Source organism: Poromitra crassiceps (assembly GCF_964638095.1).
Source record: "Poromitra crassiceps genome assembly, chromosome: 1".
In the NCBI taxonomy this organism is placed as follows: domain Eukaryota; kingdom Metazoa; phylum Chordata; class Actinopteri; order Beryciformes; family Melamphaidae; genus Poromitra; species Poromitra crassiceps.
Genome location: NC_139623.1, coordinates 92108056 through 92125839, shown reverse-complemented (window position 1 = coordinate 92125839; position 17784 = coordinate 92108056). Strand labels below are relative to the sequence as shown.

Genomic DNA, 17784 nt, shown 5'->3' with positions numbered 1-17784 from the left:
GCTCCTTCGCCCGCCATGCAGCTCACCAACTGTGCTCCCAGGGGCGGAAGCCCGTCTAGTTCCTCCCTATTTATACTCCCATCACTGATATAGCCTCAGACTGATGACATCATCACTGATGGCATCATCACTGATTACATCACTTATGACATCATCAGTGATTTATGACATCACTGATGATATCATCAGTGGGCCAAAAATTGAAACAGAGAGAACAGAGAACAGAGATTGCCCACATGCTCCCTTTTATAATAATATACTAGGGATATCGCACGATACGCGTGCTCGATTCCTAGGCTCGCCCGCTACGCGTATGGAATAAGGAGACAATTTTAATAAGTGTGATATTAGGCATATGTGTGCGAGAGCCAATTGCAATCATTACATTTTTGTTTCTATGCTTTGACTTTGAATAGCCTAGAAGATGGGAGACAGCTGTATCTGGAATTCCTGAATTATAATATAACCCAACTCTGTCAGTTTATGAAGTTGAAGATCTCTTGACAAATAATGCACAGAGGAAAGTGGAAGAGAATGTTGGTCTTTTATGGCATATAATGTTACTTTAAGTTACTTAAGACATTTTAAACTAAAATTTAAGCACACTTTAGCTCTGGTAGGCTGAAGAAGCGATGTTAGCTTGTTAGGTTACCTTTTCCCATCACATCCAAACAGCTGTAGCTCAGTAAAGCACAATTTCAATGTTTTGATGTCCTGTCACCAGACTAAAGATTATATCTGGCCAAAAGTTAATTAATACAATTATAAACAGCCTACAAAATAGGTTTACAAAATGAAAGGGATGACTTTTAATAGAGTGAAGTGACACAAAGCAAAGTGGTCTTGGTCTGCACTCTTTGGGTCTGAATGGAAGAGTATGCCTAGACTATACACCTTAAAATATCCTATTCATGCTATTCTAATATGTATAGACCATGAAATAAACAGTGATATACACATAGAATGATAGTCTATCTTCTATCGTATCCCTCTTGCTGCAGGCCAGATGGGCTACAGAATTATAAGAATGGAATCCAAATATGGAGTAGACAATACAGAAATATCTTTAATTCATAAAAGATTTACAATATTTTACATATTACACATATGCAAGGCAGAGTAAAAAATCCTCAGTTTTCTGTTGATGATAAAGCCAGAAAACAGCAAAAATGCATTAAAAAATATTGCTCTGTGAAATATGTCTGCATTCAAAGATAAGTAGTAGGATTACTTTCCCTTTTGGCTGATGTGTCTCTTTTATGTACAGTTATTGTCTATTTACATTGTGCTTGTTTATTTGGCAAACAAGTTTAAACTGGGTAAAAACACACACACACACACACACACACACACACACACACACACACACACACACAAGCATGCAAATATGCATCTACACACACGCTTGCGCATACACACGTACTCATGTATACATTTAACACGCTCTTTCTCTCACACACACACATGTGCGGGCGCGCACACACACGCATGCACGCACGCACGCACCCACACACACACACACACACACACACACACACACACACACACACACACACACACACACACACACACACACACACACACACACACACACACACACACACACACACACACACACACACTCCTATAAATTCCTGCTGGTGAGGATGGAGTCCACAGCATCATTAGTGTTATGGCAACATCTCTGCTTACTTTTTGGCTCAAAGTCATTACACTCAAAGGCACTGTTAGGCTAAACCCCTCCTAAACCCAACCCCACCCATGTTAGAATACATGAACATATAAAATGAAAACCATCTGTAATGCATAAGTATCCCATGGTAAAGTGCAAATCAAATGTATTTGGTTTGAAATGGTTATTGCCCTGTTCAGTCTCCCCCTCGTAAAGAGAATGACCTTTAGTTAAGAGAGGAGCCTGGCTGACTGTGAATATATCTGCATGCTTAGCACAGCTTTGGGAATCTTCCAGTTTACTTTCAGGTATTTACTTTTTGGCTCTGTAGCTTTGCAGCTGTCTAAGATGGGGCGTTACATTGGTATTTTTTAAGTGGTGGAGTCCAAAAGCATAGCCAAACCATTTTACCTTAAAAAGCTCTTAGCAGGGCTACAGTTAGATATAGACACTGAGTCATCTCTCAGCTCCAAGTCCTGGGATGCAGGAACTCAGCTCCTGTGGGTTCCTCTAACAGACTCCGCCTCTTTGTTGAGGTTTCCATCTTCGATCCCGTAACGGTAAAATAAGTGCCCTCATTGGAAATCTCCCTCAAGAGTCCATGACGATAAAGCTGGGTTTGACGGTCTCTCTCTCACTTCTCGTCGCTCACGGAGCAGTCCACAGGTATGATCTCCTGTATCTCTGTTATTTTCACCTCCTCCGCTAGGATCTCCTCCTCTGACGGGACCTTCAGCTCCTCGGGAAGCTTCTCTGCCGAGGAGCTGCGGCTGGACAGCTTGTCCATCTCATCCTCCACCTCGGCCAGGCGCTCAGCCACACAGTGGGCGGTGAGCCGCGCCTCGGGGTCGTGGTCCCAGCACTCCGTGATGGTGGCACACATCACCGCCACACCCTGGAGAGGGAGGGCCACCGCAGGGAATGAGAAAATCTAACTAGCACCAAGTCTGGACAAACTCTCAAGTGTGTGTTTGTGAGTGTTCAAAATCCAAACTTGAAGAGAGTATGTTTACATCAGATACGATTATGTTAAGAGTATGTACTGTGTCCACTTGGAGCACGATGTCAATAAGTTCCCAGAAAAATGGAAAACATTCTTCTCAGTATTCTGATGACATGCTTTGGTAGATGTAATCATGTTAGTAGAAGCAATTCATAGTGTGCATGTAGCCACTGCCTGCATGTCTGTGTGCATCCATGCATGTAGTATTAGTGGTACTGTATGTCTTACCTGGTGGCCAAGCCAGGAGTTGGGGATGTCCGGTCTCCCTCTGTCTCTCAGAACGTTGTCCTTCATGCTCTCCACACAGGGGTGCTCTCGCACCTTGGAGCCAAACGGAGGCTCATAGTCCTTCACCTCTGCAAACACAAACACAACCAAATGATCACCACCTGTCTCTCAGGTCAAGCAAATACAAGTTATAAAGTCATGCGCTCCCATCAATGACTTTATGTACAAAGGTTTTGATCAGAAGTGAGTATTATTCCTTCATTTGTCATTTGTCTCTGGCAGTCCAAGTTAAATGATAAACAGTATTCAGATTATAGCACAGCAAAGTTTCATATTAAAACAATTTTTCAAACGGTTTGGAATTGATATAAGGATATTTAGGTCCTGATTTCAGAAAACGATGCAGGTAGCAGCTAAGAACAACTATGGACGTCCTTTCAACTTTCATTTTGGCGCTATATTTACACAGGTTTTAATGTTTGAGTTATTTCCTCCAGGTTTTTCTTTTCTCACTGAATACACATTGGGTTATGACAATCAAAAGGTAGAGAAAGTACTGGAAGAGAGAGTCAGGCAGACAGAGTCATAGCAGTCTAGTCCTCTGAAGAGAGAGTCAGGTAGACTCAGTCATACAGGTGTCCAGTCTAGTCCTCTGAAGAGAGAGTCAGGCAGACAGAGTCGTACAGGTGTCCAGTCTAGTCCTCTGAAGAGAGAGTCAGGCAGACAGACTCATACAGGTGTCCAGTCTAGTCCTCTGAAGAGAGAGTCAGGCAGACTCAGTCATACAGGTGTCCAGTCTAGTCCTCTGAAGAGAGAGTCAGGCAGACAGACTCATACAGGTGTCCAGTCTAGTCCTCTGAAGAGAGAGTCAGGCAGACTCAGTCATACAGCTGTCCAGTCTAGTCCTCTGAAGAGAGAGTCAGGCAGACTCAGTCATACAGGTGTCCAGTCTAGTCCTCTGAAGAGAGAGTCAGGCAGACAGACTCATACAGGTGTCCAGTCTAGTCCTCTGAAGAGAGAGTCAGGCAGACTCAGTCATACAGCTGTCCAGTCTAGTCCTCTGAAGAGAGAGTCAGGCAGACAGACTCATACAGGTGTCCAGTCTAGTCCTCTGAAGAGAGAGTCAGGCAGACTCAGTCATACAGGTACCCAGTCTAGTCCTCTGAAGAGAGAGTCAGGCAGACTCAGTCATACAGGTACCCAGTCTAGTCCTCTGAAGAGAGAGTCAGGCAGACTCAGTCATACAGGTGTCCAGTCTAGTCCTCTGAAGAGAGAGTCAGGCAGACAGACTCATACAGGTGTCCAGTCTAGTCCTCTGAAGAGAGAGTCAGGCAGACTCAGTCATACAGGTGTCCAGTCTAGTCCTCTGAAGAGAGAGTCAGGCAGACAGACTCATACAGGTGTCCAGTCTAGTCCTCTGAAGAGAGAGTCAGGCAGACAGACTCATACAGGTGTCCAGTCTAGTCCTCTGAAGAGAGAGTCAGACAGACTCAGTCATACAGGTGTCCAGTCTAGTCCTCTGAAGAGAGTCAGGCAGACTCAGTCATACAGGTGTCCAGTCTAGTCCTCTGAAGAGAGAGTCAGGCAGATAGACTCATACAGGTGTCCAGTCTAGTCCTCTGAAGAGAGAGTCAGGCAGACTCAGTCATACAGGTGTCCAGTCTAGTCCTCTGAAGAGAGAGTCAGGCAGACTCAGTCATACAGGTGCCCAGTCTAGTCCTCTGAAGAGAGAGTCAGGCAGACTCAGTCATACAGGTGTCCAGTCTAGTCCTCTGAAGAGAGAGTCAGGCAGACTCAGTCATACAGCTGTCCAGTCTAGTCCTCTGAAGAGAGAGTCAGGCAGACAGACTCATACAGGTGTCCAGTCTAGTCCTCTGAAGAGATAGTCAGGCAGACAGACTCATACAGGTGTCCAGTCTAGTCCTCTGAAGAGAGAGTCAGGCAGACTCAGTCATACAGCTGTCCAGTCTAGTCCTCTGAAGAGAGAGTCAGGCAGACTCAGTCATACAGCTGTCCAGTCTAGTCCTCTGAAGAGAGAGTCAGGCAGACTCAGTCATACAGGTGCCCAGTCTAGTCCTCTGAAGAGAGAGTCAGGCAGACTCAGTCATACAGGTGTCCAGTCTAGTCCTCTGAAGAGAGAGTCAGGCAGACTCAGTCATACAGCTGTCCAGTCTAGTCCTCTGAAGAGAGAGTCAGGCAGACAGACTCATACAGGTGTCCAGTCTAGTCCTCTGAAGAGAGAGTCAGGCAGACAGACTCATACAGGTGTCCAGTCTAGTCCTCTGAAGAGAGTCAGGCAGACTCAGTCATACAGCTGTCCAGTCTAGTCCTCTGAAGAGAGAGTCAGGCAGACTCAGTCATACAGCTGTCCAGTCTAGTCCTCTGAAGAGAGAGTCAGGCAGACTCAGTCATACAGCTGTCCAGTCTAGTCCTCTGAAGAGAGAGTCAGGCAGACTCAGTCATACAGGTGCCCAGTCTAGTCCTCTCTGGTAAGAAAATGTGAGAGCATCCTGGTATGAGGTCATTCTAACCCAAGCCACCGACCAGTTATTTTCACTAGAGCTGCAAGATTGATTCATTGGCACCAATCGTGCTGAGGATGGAAAATGAAAGATGTTTTTATGATGCCTCCATGGGAAAGAAAGCGCTTGCCCTGACTAATGATTGCTTCTAAAAACAACAAATCAGGTTGTGCTAACAAGCAATTAGTGGCAGCCTCAGCCCATTCAAAACACCAAACGCACAATCTGTTATTTTTTTTATATTCCATTTTGAAAAGTGGCAGAGGAAAAAGAGAAAGATCACAACACTAGAAACCATGAAACATGAAAAACAACGTTCTGGGATTGGGTCCAGACCTCATGAAACTGAACTCACAACAGCTGCAGCGTCTGTCGGTACAGCCCCGACCCAGAACGCTTTCAAGATCTCACAGCTGCTGTGACATGAGACGCTCACTGCTGCACAGTTGTCTTTGTAGAGCCATCTGAGCCAGAAGAGGTGTAGACCCATCTGAGCCAGAAGAGGTGTAGACCCATCTGAGCCAGAAGAGGTGTAGACCCATCTGAGCCAGAAGAGGTGTAGACCCATCTGAGCCAGAAGAGGTGTAGACCCATCTGAGCCAGAAGAGGTGTAGACCCATCTGAGCCAGAAGAGCTACAGTATTTCACAAATAAATGACACCAGATTCAACTTCCATTTCACTTGTTGCGTTCTGACATTGGACTACTTCTACATTCTACACAACAGATTTAGATATTCAATGTGAACGCCAATTACTTCTGTGGCACTAGATGACCTTCCTAACAATATTAATCACTGAATTCTGATCAATGCAACCACAATGTCAAGTGTTCTTTTCCTGTGCCATCATCTACATACTTGTCCGCACATCTCTCATCAAACGCTTTTGCCAAGGACATACATTTATGAAGGGGTGTAGCTCCCTCAAATCAAACCTCCAGAACCAGTTTGGCAGAGCGCTGGTATCCGCCACACACTCCACTCACACGTCTGCAGCTGCATTTCCTCACTGCATCTGCAGATTTCTTGTGTTATTCGCAGCTCGCCGAGGTGATGGTATGATGAAATCTAGGAAAAGCCAAAGCGGTTTTTATATAAATCGGGGCCCCTGCGGCCTCCGTGTCCCTCAACCACAGGAAGCAGGAAGGCTGATGTGGAACCCCCGAACAGGAAGCGGAGGGCCGGGATCAGGACCCTGGTGGAGAAGCTGACTCCACAGGCCCGCACTTCCTGTTTTTGACATGTGGAACTTCCCCCGTTTGAGTATTTTAAAATAAAACCCACCCGTTCCCCGGCCCGTTCCCCTGGAGGTTATTTATGCCAGGCGGGCAGGGCCGGTATTGTCCTGAGCTCTCTGCTGTTTAGATCTCCTGCTGAGTGCTGTGGAGTCGGTATAAATACCACACATTTTCCTGGCCTCCGTACAGCTGAAACACAGAACAGCGTTGGGCGAGCCGGCCTAACAGAAAGAGAAATCCCTGCTCTAACCATCTGAGAAGAGGCGGGGCACCTTTGGAATATCAAGACAGGATGGAAAAGCCATAAAAAAGAAGAAAAGAGAAAGGATGATTTTGGAGTGTGATAAAATGGTAATGCGTCATCATGTCGTCATCATGGTGTCTCTGCGAAGGATAATGGGAGCGTCAGAGAAGTGGACAGGACATGGAGAGGCTAGCAGAGAGGTGCGGCCTGCTTTGCCTCAGCCGCTCTGAGCCAGTGCAGAGCTATGAGAAGAATTCCATCCGTGGTTTCAGAACAGATTGCACAAGAGGCTGCAACAAGAGCCTCAGTCTATGTCTCTCGCCCTCCCTCCCTCCCTCCCTCCCTCTCTCTCTCTCTCTCTCTCTTTCTCTTTATATTCTTGCTGTCTGGGACCCGTAGTTAAAACCCTGGTATATCCAATCTAAGGGGGGAAGCGGTTTACAACAGTTTCCTTTTCAGATTATCTGTCTGAAACCTCCGTGGCCTGGAGGTTGGCAGGGACCTCTGTGGCTGGATGTATTGCTGAGATCTTAAAGGAGAAAAGGCTGTTTGATTTGTTTGACAAATGAGCATTCAAGGCACCATGGACACTCGGATCTGCAGGCCCCGGCATATACAGATGTTACCTGTTTCCAAAAATATATTGCCGCAAAAGTATTGTTGTCTGTTTGCACCAGTAAGAGATAACAACAAGATAAATGAAAGCTGAGAATCCACAGATTCCAGTTGGTATGAGTTTTGAGGCACTGGTCAGTGAGTTTTGGTCGTAGAGTGATGAAAACTTTATCACTCCATGACCAAAACTCACTGAACTAGCAGCCAAAGGAAAACACTTACTGCCACGACAGGAGCGGCAGTGTGTTGAGTTTGGCATGAGTTTGTGTGTTAGATAGGGTACTTTGAAACAGGTAACATCTGTACCATGAGTTTGTGTGTTAGATGCAACAACGCACTGCAAACTATATGTATTCTGCCACTTTGCACAAACTAAGTGGCACACACTGACAAAACAAAAGAAAAGATTCTCTCATGAAAGCAAAACGGATTCTGAAGTGAAGCACCCAACCCATCTCCAGAGAAAGTTGTGGGCTGAATTCCTGCGGCTGAGTTTGTGGCTAACACATTATGGCGGCGCTGTGAAAGTTGAACTGTAGTACTGTTGTGACGGGGTGAGAAAGAGAAAGTGAGAGAGAACAGAGTGTCTGCTGCAAACAGGTGAATCTAGCCAGGCCCGAGGATGACGCAAACATAAAAACAAACAAAAAAATTGATAAATAAAAATACAAATAAAAATGTGATGGTGAACGCCCGCTCCATTACCTCCATAACCCGGCACAGAAAGAAGATGCTGGCCCTGCGTCGTCCTGCAAGCTCATTCAGGATATGTAAATAAAATACTCCAAGAGACACAGAGACATGTACTATAACAAGAGAGAAAGGGGTAGAGAGACACAGACATGTACTATAACAAGAGAGAACGGGGTAGAGAGACACAGAGACGTACTATAAATGACTGCAACAACAATACCAGTGCAGGGTACTATTTCCATTGACCATTCCCTCCCCTGTTGTTGGGGTGGAGCACAGTGGCTCAGGACACACTCACACACTCACACACACACACACACACACACACACACACACACACACACACACACACACACACACACACACACACACACACACACACACACACACACACACACACACACACACACACAGATTAGGGGCGCCTGTCTACCTCTCGCTCACCTCACCTTCTCTCTCTCTCTCTCTCTCACACACACACACACACACACACACACACACACACACACACACACACACACACACACACACACACACACACACACACACACACACACACACACACACACACACACACACACACACACAGATTGGAATGTGACTGTCTAGTTCTAAATGTCTCAGACTGTCTGGATAAGCCCAGTCTGTAGTGAGGAGGGAAGAGGTTGGACCGAAGAGACTCTCTGCTCTGCTGTCCTATAGCCAACGTGCACACACACACACACACACACACACACACACACACACACACACACACACACACACACACACACACACACACACACACACACACACACACACACACACAGACACACACACACACACACACACACACACACACACACACACACATCGTATCGTATATTCACCATACAGTTATGTGAGGACATCATGTGTCTACATAGACTGTATGTGAGCAGGGCCAACATGTGTGCCAAAGTCTCATGTCTCTCAGCATCTGTCTCTTTCTGTGGTGCTGCTCACATGCCACTGCCTGTCTGGATGCTACACACACACACACACACACACACACACACACACACTGTAGATCTGGGGAGAGTTGTAGACTAGCACATGCTTCCTCCGATACATGTGCTTCTTTTCACCTGACAGGAAGGAGTTTCACCAGCAGGACATAGCGCGTGGGAGTATCATGCATTCACGCCATTCCCCATTGCAGCGACCAGGACACATACCCTTAATCCGGCTTCTCACCCGCAGACACGGTCAATTGTGCCTGTATGGACAAAACCCGACTAAGCCGGAGGTAACACGGGGGCTCGAACCTCGTGTTGGTAGGCAGGGAATCTAGCGCTGCACTACCCGGATGCAGGCACACAGTGTTGGTGTGTTTTGAAGACACACACAGCCAGCTGAAGGATGTCCAGTATCCCCTACATCTTGCTCTCCCAGCTTTCCTACCCAAAGAAGGGCAAGAGCAGAGTTCAGACTGTCTCTCTCACATATCAGAAATTCCACAGATTCCTGCAGGAGACCTACTACAGTAGGAGGTAAGGTTGCAGGAGGTGCAGTCTGACAGAGAAGACCATCATCCACAAACCCTGCATCTGTCTGTCTGAAAGCCCCCTCCTGCACAGACACACAGAAACACACATGAAGTACTACTACAAGAAGTAGTAGTAGTACTTTATTTGGCACATAGCAGTCAGTAGACTGAATTAATGACCAAATTACAGGTAAAAAATCTAACTTGAGCCCTGCTAAAATACATAATCGTCACAGGTTAAAATACGTAAGTACATAGCTTCAAATTCAAATAGAGCTTTCAGTCATAAATAAAAGGAGATCAGACCAACAGGAGGACATGTTATGGGGTATGGTGGTTCAGTAGTCTAATAAGGTATGGTATGGGAGAGTTCTGATGGCGACGTGTTTTTGTGAGGGGATTGTTCAGTTTTTCACAGTTCCGGGTTCTACAGCCAGAGGTTTGTAGTCGTGTTGGGGGTAGCCAGCTGGCAAACTGTGAGGTTTGGAGATTTTAGGCAAATGTTAAGCAGATCTGCTCACGTCGGGTAGCGAGGTCTGTGAGCCCTAGTGTTGACAGGGCAGATGAGTAGTGGTCATATTTGGGGCCGAGGATGATGCGACAGGCCCTCTTCTGTACCCGCTCCAGTGTGATGCCAGCATTCCAGGCGGGGGCAGAATACTCCAATAAAGGTTGTATATATCCAACGTATATGGTGAGTAGGTCATCAGTGGAGACAGAAGAGCGCCTGAGACGCTTCAGGAAAAACTATTTCCTATTAGCGTTTGGCAGACATTCCTTCTCATTGAGAAGCACGTCATTGGAGGTTGTCCATGTGTGGAGATTGTCAAGTTGACTTTGTAATTGTGATGGTTGCCTGTGTTTTCTAGCTTCAAGCAGGTTCATGTCATCTACAGTACATACAGGGCAGGTGGGTTCCTGGGCAGCATCGTCGATAAGGGCCAGGAACAGTACTGCACCGAGCAATGTCCCTTGGGCTACTCCACATGTAAGACCGGGCCTCACAGTATCCCAGTACATTACATACTGTACATACAACTGACACCAAAGAGACCAGGCCTCACAGTATCCCAGTACATTACATACTGTACATACAACTGACACTAAAGAGACCAGGCCTCACAGTATATCAGTACATTACATACTGTACATACAACTGACACCAAAGAGACCAGGCCTCACAGTATCCCAGTACATTACATACTGTACATACAACTGACATCAAAGAGACCAGGCCTCACAGTATCCCAGTACATTACATACTGTACATACAACTGACACTAAAGAGACCAGGCCTCACAGTATATCAGTACATTACATACTGTACATACAACTGACACTAAAGAGACCAGGCCTCACAGTATATCAGTACATTACATACTGTACATACAACTGACACCAAAGAGACCAGGCCTCACAGTATATCAGTACATTACATACTGTACATACAACTGACACTAAAGAGACCAGGCCTCACAGTATATCAGTACATTACATACTGTACATACAACTGACACTAAAGAGACCAGGCCTCACAGTATATCAGTACATTACATACTGTACATACAACTGACACCAAAGAGACCAGGCCTCACAGTATATCAGTACATTACATACTGTACATACAACTGACACCAAAGAGGCCGGGCCTCACAGTATATCAGTACATTACATACTGTACATACAACTGACACCAAAGAGACCAGGCCTCACAGTATATCAGTACATTACATACTGTACATACAACTGACACCAAAGAGACCAGGCCTCACAGTATCCCAGTACATTACATACTGTACATACAACTGACACCAAAGAGGCCGGGCCTCACAGTATCCCATTACATTACATACTGTACATACAACTGACGCCAAAGAGACCAGGCCTCACAGTATATCAGTACATTACATACTGTACATACAACTGACACTAAAGAGACCAGGCCTCACAGTATATCAGTACATTACATACTGTACATACAACTGACACCAAAGAGACCAGGCCTCACAGTATCCCAGTACATTACATACTGTACATACAACTGACACCAAAGAGACCAGGCCTCACAGTATCCCAGTACATTACATACTGTACATACAACTGACACTAAAGAGACCAGGCCTCACAGTATCCCAGTACATTACATACTGTACATACAACTGACACTAAAGAGACCAGGCCTCACAGTATCCCAGTACATTACATACTGTACATACAACTGACACTAAAGAGACCGGGCCTCACAGTATCCCAGTACATTACATACTGTACATACAACTGACACTAAAGAGACTGGGCCTCACAGTATATCAGTACATTACATACTGTACATACAACTGACACCAAAGAGACCAGGCCTCACAGTATCCCAGTACATTACATACTGTACATACAACTGACACCAAAGAGACCAGGCCTCACAGTATCCCAGTACATTACATACTGTACATACAACTGACACTAAAGAGACTGGGCCTCACAGTATATCAGTACATTACATACTGTACATACAACTGACACCAAAGAGACCAGGCCTCACAGTATCCCATTACATTACATACTGTACATACAACTGACACTAAAGAGACCGGGCCTCACAGTATCCCAGTACATTACATACTGTACATACAACTGACACCAAAGAGACCGGGCCTCACAGTATCCCAGTACATTACATACTGTACATACAACTGACACCAAAGAGACCAGGCCTCACAGTATATCAGTACATTACATACTGTACATACAACTGACGCCAAAGAGACCGGGCCTCACAGTATCCCAGTACATTACATACTGTACATACAACTGACACTAAAGAGACTGGGCCTCACAGTATATCAGTACATTACATACTGTACATACAACTGACACCAAAGAGACCAGGCCTCACAGTATCCCAGTACATTACATAATGTACATACAACTGACACCAAAGAGACCAGACCTCACAGTATCCCAGTACATTACATACTGTACATACAACTGACACTAAAGAGACCGGGCCTCACAGTATCCCATTACATTACATACTGTACATACAACTGACACTAAAGAGACCGGGCCTCACAGTATCCCAGTACATTACATAATGTACATACAACTGACACCAAAGAGACCAGGCCTCACAGTATCCCATTACATTACATACTGTACATACAACTGACACCAAAGGGACCGGGCCTCACAGTATCCCATTACATTACATACTGTACATACAACTGACACTAAAGAGACCGGGCCTCACAGTATATCAGTACATTACATACTGTACATACAACTGACACCAAAGAGACCAGGCCTCACAGTATCCCATTACATTACATACTGTACATACAACTGACACTAAAGAGACCAGGCCTCAAAGCATCCCAGTACATTACATACTGTACATACAACTGACACTAAAGAGACCAGGCCTCAAAGCATCCCAGTACATTAAATACATACTGGAGTGTACACATTTTAGTGTCAAGTTGTGATTGTGCCATACCTTCATAAGAAACTGTAGCCATGTACCTCCACTTCTAAAGTCAGTGATCTAATCATGTACACCAGAGGTGTGTGCTAAATCTGATAATTGATGCTCTCGTAAAATCTAACATATGACGATACATATCAAACATATCACTTAACCTAACGCAAGTGAGGCAAATTAGAAGAAACTCCATCAAGACATTCCTGAGATATCGCGTTAACAAGTTTAATGGCATTCGAGAGGTCACAGTGACCTTGACCTTTGACCTTTGATAACCAAAATGGAATCAGTTCATCCTTGCGTCCAAGTCGATGTTTGAGCCAAATCAGAAGAAATTCTATCAAGCCGTTCTTGAGATATTGCGTTAACGAACTTGGGAATGGCGTTCGTGAGGTCGCAGTGACCTTGAAGTTTGACCACCAAAATGTAATCAGTTCATCCTTGAGGCCAAGTTAATGTTTGAGGCAAATTTGATGAAATTCCGTTAAGGCATTCCTGAGATATGGCATTAACAAGCTTGAAAATGGCATTGGAGAGGTCACAGTGACCTTGACCTTTGATCACCAAAATGTAATCAGTTCATCCTTGAGGCCAAGTTGATGTTTGAGGCAAATTTGATGAAACTCTGTCAAGGCATTCCTGAGATATCGCCTTAACAAGCTTGAAAATGGCATTGGAGAGGTCACAGTGACCTTGACCTTTGACCACCAAAATCGAATCAGTTCATGCTTGAGTCCAACTCGATGTTTGAGGCAAATTTGATTAAATTCTTTCAAAGCATTCCTGAGATATCGCGTTAACAAGCTTGAAAATGGCATTCGAGAGGTCACAGCGACCTTGGCCTTTGACCTTTGACCAGCAAAATCTAATCAGTTCATGCTTGAGTCCAAGGCGATGTTTGAGGCAAATTTGATGAAATTCCGTCAAGGCATTCCTGAGCTGTTGCGTTATCAAGCTGGAAAATGGTGTTTGAGAGGTCACAGCGACCTTGGCCTTTGACCTTTGACCAGCAAAATCTAATCAGTTCATCCTTGAGTCTAAGTCGATGTTTGAGGCAAATCAGATGAAATTCCGTCAAGGCGTTCCTGAGATATCGCGTTAACAAACATCGGACGGACGGACGGACATACGTACGTACGTACGTACGGACGGACGGACGGACGGACAACCCGGATCCATAATGCCTCCGGCCTGGCTATCGCCGGCGGAGGCATAAAAAAGAGAACCAACTGAAACGACACTGTACTTACAAAACTAACTATACAATACAATAAAAATATACAGAAAACGTCTTTAGTTTGACTCTTTGGCCATTGGTAAAATGTGTCAACACAATGAGGAGGCATTGGTGCATAATTTATTGAGACTGGGAAGTCTACATGACTGCGAGTCAATTGCCTTGTGCCTTGTGTTTGTATTGTAACACCTACTGAACTTATAAAACTAATAATAATAATAATAATAATAATAATAATAATAATAATAATAATAATAATAATAATAATAATACTAAAACTAAAAAAATGTAAACAATAAAAACTAAACTACCGTAAATTCCGGACTATAAGGCGCACCGGTATATAAGCCGCAGCACCAAAATTGACTGTTTTTTTCTTATATAAGCCGCACCGGTCTATAAGCCGCGGGTGTTTTGATGTTTAATTACCATATGAAAGGGTTCGTGCACAGAGAGGAATGTCGGGAAAGAGATGGCTGTTTGGGGAAGCTCCCATTTATTAACATTTCAACAAAACAAAACAAAAGTCAGGTCACTAATCCCCAGACAAAATCACACAACAATAGGCTATATGTGCAGCAAACGGCTGTAACCAGAGAAGTCAAGTCACTAATCCTCGTCTTCCTCTTCTTCCTGCGTACTGAAACCACCAAAGTCCTCATCTTCAGTGTCGGAAACGAACAGGTTCAGGGTGGCTTCGTCAACCACTCTCCTCTCTCCTTCATTGTCACTCAAAACCAACGAACTCCTCTTCGTCACTGTCGGCATCGAACAGCCTCTGAAGCCTCTGACGGCCCTCAGCGCCAGCTGTGGCGGCGTCATCCTCTTCATCCCGCAGCAGTCCAGCGTTTTGGAACCCGTTGGTGATTGTGGATGTTTTCACACTCCTATAATATTCCGTGATCTTCCTTTGTGTGAATTCGCCGAAGTTTGTGATTTTCTCCTGGTAGTCGGGAGGGAGTTGTTCAGTAGTTCTCGCCCGGACGGACAGTCCCTTTCGTCTCATGAATCGGAAGCACCAAGATGGCCCACCTCTGAAATGTTCAATTTTCATTTCGGTGGCGACTGTTTTGGCCTTCAGTCGGATCTGCACCGTGGAAACGCCTCGGCCGTCTGCTCTCTGGGTCAACACCCAATCTTCAAGGGAATCTTCAAGTTCGGGCCATCTGCTTTTATGACCTCTGAAGGACTTTTTGGTCTTCTTGCACTGAGACAGTTCCTCCTGCTGCACCGTCCAACGCCTCACCATTGACTCATCGATGCCCAGGTTACGCGCTGCTGCTCTGTTTCCCTCTTTTAATGCGAGATTGACTGCTTTCAACTTGAAAGCTGCGTCGTGTGAATTTCTGCGTACCTTCCCCATGGTAAGTGAGAGTGTTGCTTCTACTGCTCGTCTTGTTGTGAATATTCCTTGATCTTCCTTTGTGTGAATTCGCCGAAGTTTGTGATTTTCTCCTGGTAGTCGGGGGAGGGAGTTGTTGGCCGAGTGGCCGTTTGCTTACCGTAATTACCATATGTAAGTGGTCACGCACAGAGGGGATTGTCGGGAAAGAGATGGCTGTTTGAGGAAGCTCCCATTTACCGTATTACCGTAACATTTCAACAAAACAACATAACACAACACCACCGTTGTTTATTTTTACAGTGCACACAGTGTCCGCGGTGTGGTGAAAAGAGGGCAAGAGAGGAAATTAAAACAGAAGTGGATTTATAGTTAGAAAGAGTGCTAAAAAAGAGAGATTTTATTTGTATTTTTTTTTTTTTTCTGAAAAAATCCATAGATAAGCCGCACCGTTATATAAGCCGCAGGGGCCAAAAAACGGGAAAAAAGCCGCGGCTTATAGTCCGGAATTTACGGTACTGTAAAATGAGCAAACCCACTATGGAAACTAACTAACTAAACTGAATTGAAAAAATAAAATAAAAACCAACACGACTGAAAAATACAAAACTACATTAATAACTCAACAATGGTGTGTGTCTGTCTGTGCGCGCGCATGTGTGCATGTGCGTGTGTGCACACTGACCTCCGATGGCTTCACACCTGGATGTCATCTCCCACAGGACCAGGGCCATGGAGTAGACGTCGGTCTGCTTAAAGGACTCGATGTTCTCCAGGTTCAGTCTGGACTCCAGCACCTCGGGAGCCATGTAGCGTGCCGTGCCCACCTGCAACACACAAACAACATAATGGTAACACACACACACACACACACACACACACACACATCGGCGAGAGGCAAATAATTACTACTATAGGAACATTCCTAGAACCAGGAGTAGTGGTCAGCGGCCGGGGACCAACTGCAGAGCGATTTCCAGTGCCTTGGTCAGGGGCACTGACAGGAGTATTAACCCTAACATACCTGGGAAAGACCGGGGTTCCGAACCAGGGACAATTGTTGCTGTAAGGAAACAGTGCTACTGCTCACCACTGAGCCACCGTGCCGTCAGAAAATGACAGACACACAGACTCACTGTTTGTCTCAATTTCTGTCTCTATTCTCTCTCACTCACGCAAAGGAAAAAGACAGCAACTTGTCGCACTTGTGAATGAGACCTCGGTCTCAATGTGACCTCGACCAATGTGATTTTACCCATTTAAATAAAGGCTAAATAAAAAATAAATAAAAATAAAAACATCTAGTTAGCTAGTATATATGAGATAGCATGTCTGTCACATGCGAGAGTGATGTTTCATTTCCCATTGTCTGAGTTGTGATTAGTGCAGTTGCATCAATCGATGGTTGGGCTCGGTGACAATAACTCAAATGTGTCACTCTCTCCTGTGACTCACCTCTGGCTGTCACACATTTGGAGGAGGTGGACCGGATACAGCCTACACACCGCTGACACATTTCCCTTTCAGGTTGCTCAGCTGTTTGCTCGGTCTCTGTTTAATGCAAGCTCCTGCATATGATCACTTTTCTGTATGGCTGGCCTGATGCAGCCAGGGGAGTTCTGCCCTGCAGTGGAAACCAGTTAATCTGAACAACAGATGGCCTGGCACAGTGCAGCAGAACTGTTGTTGCTTCCTACCAGGAAAACTGTGATGGAATGACCGTTGGAGTCAGAATTCAAAGTTGGAAACTTGGGTGAGGTTTCTGACATCATATCAACATGGCACACACTGTACATGCTACACTGGGTTGCTTTTAATGCACATACGTTAGATTAAAATAGATTTTCATTGCATGACCCTAAATCCATCAACGCAGCAGTGTAAAGTTGCACAGCACTTAAGGTTTCTAACGTTCCAAGCTAACTAGCTAGGCGACGTTGCTAAATATCATTGCATGGGAAACAGTAGCTTATTATTTTATAGTGGGCAAAGAAAGTCTTGCGG

The 17784-nt window shown here is 45.1% G+C and overlaps 1 protein-coding gene across 3 annotated transcripts in view; it reads right to left on the bottom strand.

The window, feature by feature from the left end:
* Positions 1–1043: 1043 nt before the first annotated feature.
* The window catches only part of tgfbr2b (transforming growth factor beta receptor 2b), a 63284-nt gene continuing 46543 nt past the window's right edge, over positions 1044–17784 (bottom strand). For all 3 annotated transcript variants that reach the window (XM_083636183.1, XM_083636185.1, XM_083636184.1), the window contains exons 8-10: positions 16466–16607; positions 2904–3031; positions 1044–2567 (exon numbers count right to left, since the gene is read on the bottom strand). In XM_083636183.1, coding sequence (XP_083492309.1) covers positions 2307–2567; positions 2904–3031; positions 16466–16607 — 531 coding nt within the window. In that variant the 3' untranslated portion in view covers positions 1044–2306. The remainder of the gene's footprint in view (positions 2568–2903; positions 3032–16465; positions 16608–17784) is intronic.